At 42.0% G+C, this 11,033-nt stretch overlaps 1 protein-coding gene across 2 annotated transcripts in view; it reads right to left on the reverse strand.

The window, feature by feature from the left end:
- Positions 1–204: 204 nt before the first annotated feature.
- The window catches only part of LOC138962908 (trafficking protein particle complex subunit 8-like), a 97,616-nt gene continuing 86,787 nt past the window's right edge, over positions 205–11,033 (reverse strand). For both annotated transcript variants that reach the window (XM_070334877.1, XM_070334869.1), the window contains exons 30-32: positions 10,829–10,971; positions 9,973–10,062; positions 205–9,306 (exon numbers count right to left, since the gene is read on the reverse strand). In XM_070334877.1, coding sequence (XP_070190978.1) covers positions 8,985–9,306; positions 9,973–10,062; positions 10,829–10,971 — 555 coding nt within the window. In that variant the 3' untranslated portion in view covers positions 205–8,984. The remainder of the gene's footprint in view (positions 9,307–9,972; positions 10,063–10,828; positions 10,972–11,033) is intronic.

The raw sequence follows: 11,033 nt of genomic DNA on the forward strand, positions 1-11,033 counted from the left end.
GTCTTGACCTTTCACTTTTGCATACAATTAATTAGTTTTGTTTTTGCTTGGCTGCTTGTTTTTCTTTAAATTGTTTTTCATTTCTTAGTCTAGCGGCACCAGATCAGGTCTACCTTCTACAGCACACACACATGCATACACGCACGCACGCATGCACACGCTCACACACACACACACACAATGAATGAAGGGAACACTGAAACATTTAAGTCATAAATTTATTTGTTCATTAATTATATGTCACAGAAGGTGGAAGTCATCACACAAGATTCATAGCTTTCACCACGACCAGCAGTGCACAAGCACTTTTGCATATCTTACGACACAACTACCTGACTTTCGCTTTAAATCTCCAGCACTTCCAAACCCCGAAATTATTCGTCACAAAAACAGCTGGAAATTCAAGTCACAAAACTGTCACAGCTAGAATACAAAAGACACCTGTTATGTACAGTCTAAGCACTGACATGATTAAGCAGAACCAGAAAAGAGAACAAAATCAAAGCATTGAAAAATCACGAGACAACACAGTCACTGCACAGGCTCAAGAAAATGTAATACATCATTTCCGTTATGATGTACACTCAAAGAACTCGTCAACACAGATGCTTCTCTACCAAAACACTAATCATGCCACTCTTAAATTTTGGTTTCTAGCCAATTACAAATTCCGACAGCATAGGAGACAGGAGAGAAAATAAAAGAAATTCCGCCCCAAGATAAACCATACGATACTAATACATGTACTTTGTAATTAAAGAAACGGACTGGGATAGCAGCGCTGAAAGTCCACAAAATGGGGCACTAGCCTTTGGCTAGTACTTCTCATCATTTACTAGCCAGAGAGCAAATTTTAGTATTTTTACTCGCCATGGCGAGTAAAATACTTGCCACTTTCAGGCCTGGGCAGAGAAGGGACAGGAGAGATAAGGATTCCACACTAAAGTATATCAAAGACAAGAATACATTGGTACAGAGATGAAATGACTGAGGTGAATTCTGACTTAAAACAGTGAGTGTTCACAGTGCACAGTCAATATTTCATAGAATTCATTCACTCATTCTATCAAACGACAGCAGCGACGCATTTTTGCATTTCCACAACACTGTTCTTAAATACCAGCAATACTACCTTCACAAAGAGTTTGCTAAAAACGGCACACATTTGATTTCAAACAACCACAGATGACAGTGTTGTTCCCAGACTTGGACCGGGATTGAAATATGCATAGGTCCAGGGTCGAGGTGCAGGGGAGAGTTACCAACCGGGTGGGAGCCAGCCACAGTGTTGTATTCAGACCTGTTTACCCCCATAAGTGTTTTGGAGTAATGCTCAGCCCCAAAAATAGTAATCCTGGCACAAAAATAGTAATCATCCAGCATTCGTCGCCAATTGCAACGCACATGACAACTGTGTCTGCGAAACGCAATCATGCACATATATCCATCATTCACAAACAAAACGCATCAGTCAGTTTTTGTAGTCATCATAATTTCAAAGAAGATCACATCAAAAGCACATGCATCACTGATTCTTTTTCTTTTGCTCGTAGTAGGCCTTTTTCAGTGTGTCAAGCGCTTCTCTACTGTACTTGCCGAATGAGTGAGGGCGAGACTTCACCACTAGAAGGCTCTCCAGCGTCTCATCAGACAGACATGATCTCTGGTCAGTCCTGTGCTTTTTCACCCCATTTTGCCATTGAAAAAAACAATGCCAAACATGTGAATTAATAAAAAATAAAAATATTTTATTTTTTATTTATGAAAATTGTAGTCTTGACACGGATAGCGGAATGGCGTATTTTTTTCAGAAAATCGTAATAAATTACGCCAAAATCGTAAGGGTAAACAGGTCTGTGTATTGGTTAAAATTGAGATTTGTTGTGAATACAACGAATCGGACCCCACGGTTTGTTCTCACCCAGTTGTGTGGCACCCACTATCGCTTCGTGCCCCTCGGCCCTGATGTCCTGTTTACAATAAGAGTGTTGGTTAGAGGGCCGCCTACTTTTCAAAACCATCAGACAGTCAACCGACCAAGGGTCAGACCGATGGTTCAGAAACAAAATGGATGCAGCAATATCGAGAGGCAAGCTGTAAACAACACACGAGGCTTCCGCATCCCCATCTGCAAGACAGACCAGTACAAGAACTCCTTCTTCGTACGGACAGTTGCAGAGTGGAATCAGCTGAGTGACGCAGACCTTCCAGCACGACCAGCCCAGCCAGCCAGTGCAGCATCTTCAGCGCTGAGACTGCCGGCATCAGGGCTGCCCCAACACTGACCACCTACAGAGCTCAGTTTTTAACATTTTAATAAGTCACTAAGAGTGGAAAAACATTGATGTGACGAGACTATATGACTTGTCCCACCAAAGTCAGGACTTTTATTGTACTCTAAATTATTATTATGCGCTCTCCCGCATCCGTTGCGAAGATGACCAACAGTGGTTCCTGCAGATGCAACAACAACCGAAGACCAAGGCGTGAGAACAACACTGCAGCTAGAATCAATTGACACATTCACATTACAAGCATGAAGACATTCTTTTTTGCAGTACACACTGACAGGGCCAACTCAGCAGGAAGCAGACATCGAAACAAATATTGCACCAATCAAAATATACACAACTGATTTCACCTGTCATGTCAGTCATTGAACCATTACCCAGTGTACTCTATTTTAAATCCAGCATTTGTTAGCGACATGTTTTACCAGATGTTTTGCATCTTTACACACACACACAGTTCTTTCAAGATGACTGTATCTCCTTGTGTCAGGACAGGGGAAGAGAAAGAGATGTTTAGTCCAGGGTGGGGTGTGCTGTCAACGAGTCTAAAAGTAAGCTTTCAATAAGAAGTGGGATGAAGCTCAGGTAAGTGCTTTATGCTTCATTGTTCAAACAAGAAAGGGGGGAGGGGTGGGGTGGAGGCAAAAGTAAAGGGAAGAGGGAGGTCCCAGCAATGCATTGAGTGCGGTACGGTACATTTCAGACACACATAGCCCATATATAACCCATCCCTTTGGATGCAAAAAATTATAAAAACAAAAACAAAATAAAGAGAGATAGAGAGAGAAAAGAGGTGACATAGGTCTACCAGTTTGGTCCCAGGCACGAAGTCATATCACTCGCATCTCAAAATAAAAACCTGATTAGAATATCAATCACAGTAGACAAGTTTTTATTTCAAAACAGTCCTAATACATACAGCCTCGCAAACCATATGCTCACAGCTTAATTAAGCCTGAGTGAAAGAGTTAACTAACACACATGCAGACACTCTGTCTCCTTAACCCACACCCATGCACACACACACTCACAAGACATTCCCTCTCAGCTTTATCCTTCACAAAATATTAACATGCTATCAACCGAAAAATCAACGAAAAGTATGTAGGTAATGCCAAAATGCAACATTTCAAAAATAAAAACACTCCAACAAAATGGTTATAGGGTCATCAAATCATTCCAAGATATATAAAACCAAACCACAACTATACCTGACATTCCACAGTCTTTTGATCTGAGCTGTGGTGGTGACACTTGCTCATAATAATAATACGAGAATTTATATCGCGCACATATCTCACCACAAGACGACTCAAGGCGCACAGTACGAAATATGAGAGAGCCCTGAAATGCAGCCGCTCGGCGCAGAAGGGACAGCACTCTATATTTCGGGGGAAGCATGCTGGATATTTTCGTGTTTCTATAACCCACCGAACACTGACATGGATTACAGGATCTTTTCCGTGCGCACTTGGTCTTGTGCTTGCGTGTACACACAAAGGGGGTTAAGTCACGAGCAGGTCTGCACATAAGTTGACCTGGGAGATCGAACAAATCGCCACTTTTAACCCACCAGGTGGCAGCGACCAGGATTCGAACACACGACCTTCCGATTAGGAGGCCGACGTCTCTCGTACCACCACGCCACTGCGCCTGTCATAATCAGAAGAATTTCACTTGAAAGAAAATCACTGTGCTGTGCACACCATTCACACAACTTCACAAAAACCAGCCAGGAAAAAGACACCAGAGGAGTGTACAGGAACCATGGCGGCTTCATACGTAATTACAACGCCTTTATACATGTATTCTTTGAACAGTGCAAAATTCAGAAGGAAGATGTGCCCATAATAGGATTACACTAGACAATGTGCATGTACATGTATCACAAATGAAGATGCAAGCAGGGTGCAGGTCATTACCAATTTACATAGTCTGCAGCGTGCATAAATTACTGAACAAAAACCGTCACACATTTGCTGTTATGAGTACTTAAAAATGAAAAACAAATGACAACAAAACAAATCAAATTCGACTGCGGGATTGTGCCTTGCATGATGCACGGAGAAAGCATTAACAAAAGCTTGCACTGGGAAGGCCTTTTTTCACATCAAACATGCTACAGAAAGAAAACAAGACACATGAGCCTTAATAAGGCAACAACCCCCCCCCCCTCCCACATCATACTCCCTCCCCCTCGATACCTACAAAGTTCACAGAGGTTCATAATTACCTATACTGCAATTTTCTTTCGAGAAAACTGTTGCATAATATCAGGCTTAAATCATCGAAGCATCTTTACAAATTCATACAAACTGAAAAGTAGACTTGGCTTGCTGACAATTTATCACAAACAACAACAAAAAACCTGCAAGATACAGTAGAACCCCCTGTTTACGACTTTGGAAAAACCTTGAAAATTAGGTCGTAAAAAGGGGGGGTCTTAAAAGGGGGGTTTGAGTTTTTGGCCGGTCGGTCATGAATTTGGTTGCAGTGTATGTACTGTCATGCTTACACACAAACACACAGTTGCAGTTTACTGTCATATCAAAACACACACACACCCAAACACATTACAGCAGAACAACTTGAACTCAAATTTCAAAGAAAATTTACTCATGGCGTAATGCTCGCTCCCCGCTGAGTGAAGCACATTTGACATTGTGGCGCAACCAGTAAAATCCGAATGTCCTAACTCGATAGAAAGCATAACGACTTTTCTCCCGAATCATCTTTCCGCTCATATGAATGATTCGTCGCCTTGCATCGCTAAACTTGACCACGATCGTTGAGGTCTTCGTACAGGCTCCTCTCTTTGCATACTTTCGCTTCGCTATCCTTCTCACCATCTAGATAACACCGAGTCCTTATTATCCTTGACGACACACAGGATTTTCGTATTCCCGACTCCCAAGGAAGTCGCCGCGGATTGCCACTTCGCTCAATTAGCGATTACTTTATTAGCTCTCTACTCAAGAGTCAGCGCTTTTCTTTTTCTTTCGCGAATCTTCGTTTGTCAACAAGACAGTCGTCGTGACAAGATAGCGTGCAGAAAAAAACCGGATGTTTCAGGATCTCGCGCGCGCAAGATTTCGTTTTTATTTCTTCTCGCGATAATTGGAGGAGCAAGAGCCGCCATGTTGCGTTTTCGTCTGCTCGATATATGCGCAAAAGTCGTAAATCATCCCAAAAAGCTCGGTCATAAGTTGCGTTTTGGGTCATTATCCTTGACGATACACAGGATTTGCGTCTTCCCGACTCCTAAGGAAGTCGCCGCGGATTCTATCGTGCGCGAGATTTAGATTTTTTTTCGTCTCGCGATAGTTCGAGGAGCAAGAGCCGCCATGTATTGTTTTCGTCTGCTCGACTACAAATGCGCGAAAGTCGTAATTCATCCCCAAAAGCTCGGTCGTAAGTCGCGTTTTGGGGTGAGTCGTTCACTGGGGGTTCATTATATAGTAGAATGCATCCGTGGTAGCAAAATCGGTCGTAAAAAGGGGGTGGTCGTAAACAGGGGGGTCGCTAAGGGGGAGTTCTACTGTATCACAAAAACTACTTCATGTGAGTATTACAACTAATAAGTCAAAACCGACGACTCCATCTTATCATTTATCTCATGAAAGACTACAGATATCTAGGAATGTTAATGCTATACTGAGGATGACATGCCAATGGCAAAAGGATGTCTAAAAGGATGCCTAAGAGAACTGAGACAATGATTGAAAATTTTCAGAATACACTGACACTATTTCAATAAATCCCTCCTACTGATTCAGGAGAAATGGATTAAACGCACACAGCGCATTGGCATACATAGAAGAACAACACAATGCACTGTATCACACCTGCTAACATGCCATTAACACACACCGACAGTGGATTCAAAACATGAGTATGGCAAAACACAGATATTGCAAAGTCAAACCAAAGGTTTTCGCTTCAGGTTATGTGTACATTCCTGATACAGTTGCATGTAAGTCTAACGTGCCGGCAACATTTACTGTACATGTTCAGGTTTCAGTCACTGGAGAACATTATACACATGTATAAGTATGCAGCATTAAAAAAAAAAGGGGGGGGGGGGGATAGGGAAAGGGGAAAAGAATGGAAGGGGAAAATGCACATAATAATTAATGCTCCACCAGCAATGTTATTTTATGTTGCTGTCTGATGCTGATGTCGTGTACCAAAAAGAAATAAAAACGTGTAAAAAAAAAAAAATTAAAAAAAATAAAATAAAATAATGCTCCACCAGGGTAACTCACTCTTCAAAAGTTCACTAACCATTTAAACATTTGCTAGATTTATACTTTAGGAAAAAAATCTGTTTGTCCTACATTTAGATAATAAAGTTGTATATTGAATTGAATTGAATTGAATTGAATTGAATTACTAGTGAAGCTCTGGTACATTTAAAGTGTAACACGAATAACTTACTATTAAACTTATTGTCACTGGCAAAACACACATATACACATTTTCAGCAAATGAAAATAAAAAGGTTCTGAAGCACTTGACACTTTCTATTAAATATATTGTACAAAGATATCACATATCACTCATAAGCATGCACATTCTGAGTGGTGTTGCCTTCAATTGTCACTGTTTTCCTACTCAAGCTTGCTTGCAAAAGAATCCCCACTACAGAGAAATTGTAAAATGCACAGAGGGTTGCACACACTGGTACGCTGTTTGAGCATGTTTTTTTTCCTCTTCTTTTTATCTCAAAGTTTACTTAGAAATCAGTCTACTTAAAAGATGGCAGAAAGCAGAGATGAGGAAAGGTCAGGTAGAGAAGTCAGTAAGAGAAGTCAGTACAAAATATAATGATTCTTTTTTTGTTTACATAATGATACCTCAACTTCCACAGAGAATTCAGTCTGTGAATATCATTTCCTGCCTGTGTTATTTGGATTGTATTTTTTTTAAGTAATAGTAATATCCTGGCAAATGCAACAAAAATAAACCAAAAAAACATTCATGATCATCAGAGAACTGGTTAGCATCATACACTTTGATAAAAACAAGCAGTACTTCTTTACATGCATGTTTTCTGAGTAAGAAAAACAAATGGAATGCAGTCAACAACATTTGAAACAATAACTTCAGACAAGTGGAACTGCACTATGCAAAATAGTAACATGAGCGAACAATAAAGCATAGGTACATTAAATCACAAGCACGCAGTAGAATAAACAATGTTCCTAAATCAGTCTGTTGTGTTTGTATGGGTTGTGAAAGAGTGAGTACCCTTGCTTTTTCGGGGAAAAATAATCTTCTTCTTCTTCTTCTTCGTTCATGGGCTTAGACTCCCACGTTCACTCATGTTTTATAGCACGAGTGGATTTGTACGTGTATGACCGTTTTTACCCCGCCATTCAGGCAGCATACGCCGATTTCGGCGGAGGCATGCTGGGTATTTTCATGTTTCTATAACCCACCGAACTCCGACATGGATTACAGGATCTTTTCCGTGCGCACTTGGTCTTGTGCTTGCGTGTACACACGAAGCGGGTTAAGTCACTAGCAGGTCTGCACATAAGTTGACCTGGGAGATCGGAAAAATGTCCACTCATAACCCACCAGGCGGCAGCGACCGGGATTCGAACTCACAACCTCCCGATTAGGAGGCCGACGTCTTATCACCACGCCACTGCGCCCGTCTGGAAAAATAATCGACAAGTGGTTCTTGTACACGTGCTTCAGACACACACCCGTAATATTACCATGGGTGCAACCTGGAAAATTCCAAAAACCGGCAAAAGTTGGGGTCCAAGCTTTTTTAGTATTTAAAATGCCAAAAGAACCTCTCCTGGAACAAAAACATCGGCAGCTGATGAAACCAAAAACCGGCTGCCGGCATGTAGCCGGCAGAGTTGCACCCATGTATTACAGGCCAGTCACTAGCAAGGGTGTGTGTCTCTAACATGTGTACAGGAACAACGTGTTGATTGTTTTTCCACGAACAAGCAAGGGAACGCACTCTTTCACAACCCATGCAACCCAACAGAGTTCTTTCCAGAATTCGTCTACAAACAATGTCTTTTAGCACGCATGTACAAATGTAGAGCTCTTGCATTTCTTAATGAACCTAACACCTTTGATAACCATACCATTAGTTCCAGGAAATGTAGAACCACATTTACCAAACTCTTCAATTTTGCAGTTCACTGTGCATAAAATCTTCACTATACCCAAACATTCTAACTGTGATTACTAGAGGTATGCACAAACACGAACAAATGTAGCATGCTCACAAACATAAGTCTTGACTTCACTACAACTGAACGTTTCACAGTCAATAACAAAAGTCTTGACTCCACTACGACTGAATGTTTTACAGTCAATAACAAAAGTCTTGACTTCACTACAACTGAACGCTTCACAGTCAATAACAAGTTTTGACTCCACTACGACTGAATGTTTCACAGTCAATAACAAAAGTCTTGACTTCACTACAACGGAACGTTTCACAGTCAATAACAAAAGTTTTGACTCCACTACAACTGAAGGCTTGACAGTCAAATCACATTAAGTTGCCACTTTACTGTCCCATGGATACGTTTTATGGAATGAAGAGAGAGGTCACGGGGAGATGGTTCAAGGGGGGTATAAAAGCGACCACACAAGACGCATTTAATTTTGCAAAAATCACGGCGCTTGTGGCGACAAGACACACTCAACAACAAAAAATCACGACACTTGCGGCAACAGCGTGATGATGCTTGGCGTGGGCTGTCGCTGCAGAATCATCTGCGACTGATCGTCGGTGAAGGTGACAAACACCGCCAGTGTGTTGACATTGTAGGTACCGGGCCGCAGGAAGCCCGCTCGCAGATTCAGCTTGGCGCTTTCGCCTTCGTTCAAGGTGACCTTGGCGTGCGTGTGCCCCACCCAGCGCACGCAGCTGCTGAGGGGAAAGGGGGAGTTGAGGGCGGAGGGGGGACTGGGGGTGATGACGGTGGTGGAGGCAGAGGATGCCGGGTTGCTGTCTTGACTAGACGTGGAGTTCAACCTACACAACAGAACAGGGGAAATAGTTGTAATGGATATATTTGTAGTACAGCTTTTTTAAGGCCTGAACATGTGCATAGACAGCGAAAACATTTACAATACATACAAATGACACAAGAAAGCGTAAGTGTATGCCATGCACTTAACACAGGCAAAAAAAGAAGAAGAAAAAAACAAAAAAACAAAGACACACAGACAGACAAATAACAAACTTATCACAGATTCACACCTTCTCACAGATATAACAGTTTACATACACTAATAAAATCGTTACACAAACACAATTGCAAGAAACATTCCTACTAAAGCACATAAACACACAAACCAGAACACACACACACACACACACACACACACACACACACACACACACACAGAAACACACAAGCACCCACACACACATACACACACACACACACACAAGCACCCACACCCACAAACACACACCCACACACACACAAGCACCCACACACACAAACACACACCCACACACACACAATCACCCACACACACATACACACACACACACACACAAGCACCCACACACACAAACACACACCCACACACACACAAGCACACACACACACACACAAGCACCCACACAAGCACCCACACTGACACACACAGAGCAAACAACAACAAAGTGACAACCAAATACAGTACTGACCGGTCAGAGGATTTACTGCTGTCAACCAGGACTTGCACAGGCCGCTTAGCGTGGTTCTGTAGACTGAGGCTGACCTCAACTACACACATCCTGCAACACGCACACAAAATTGCCTCCATCAGCCAACCAAAGCCTATGAATTTGCCTTTTACAATTTTTCTCAAAAACTAAAAAATTTAAAAAGAAAGATTAGTTTTTGCAGTTAGTTTAATCATAAACAAAACAAAACATTCACAAGTATGTCAAATGAATGGTAATTGTAAAGGAGCGGCATACAAATAATGAGACATTCTATAGAACAAAAGATTTCTTTCTCAGACACAATCTTTCTTTCTTTCTTTATTTGGTGTTTAACGTCGTTTTCAACCATTCAAGGTTATATCGCGAAGGGGGAAGGGGGGAGATGGGATAGGGGAAAGGGGGGAGATGGGATAGAGCCACTTGTTAATTGTTTCTTGTTCACAAAAGCACTAATAAAAAAATTGCTCCAGGGGCTTGCAACGTAGTACAATATATGACCTTACTGGGAGAATGCAAGTTTCCAGGACAAAGGACGTAACCTCAGACACAATGGTGAGATTGGCCCAAAACATAACACGTAATTATTTTCTGGCACCATTTCTTGCCTTCTCAGCAAAGAACAAGTCATATTATCTTGAAGGTCCACCTTAACAATAGAAATGAAAGAGTCAACAAGTAACATCATGACTGGGGGGGGGGGGGGGGTGTGTGTGACCAGACAAGCCACAAACCTACCCCTTGTCAAAGCTGTGTAGGGCAGAGGCCTTGTGCTGATAGAAATGAAAGACAACAAGTAACATCATGACTGGGGTCAGCAGACAAGCCACAAACCTACCCATTGTCAAAGCTGTGCAGGGCAGAGGCTTTGTGCTGATAGGAGTAAGACACCAGTCTCGTCGTCACGTCAGCGCTGGGACTTTCATCCATTTCCGCTTCCGTATCTTTGTAAAACTTGAGTGGGGGGTGGTGGGAAGGAGCCTGCAACAGTGCCAGCTTTGATGATGGAATGTTAATAATGATGCTATAGGCCTTCAACAGTG

The sequence above is a fragment of the Littorina saxatilis genome, linkage group LG1 (genome assembly GCF_037325665.1).
Source record: "Littorina saxatilis isolate snail1 linkage group LG1, US_GU_Lsax_2.0, whole genome shotgun sequence".
NCBI classification, from domain to species: Eukaryota; Metazoa; Mollusca; class Gastropoda; order Littorinimorpha; family Littorinidae; genus Littorina; species Littorina saxatilis.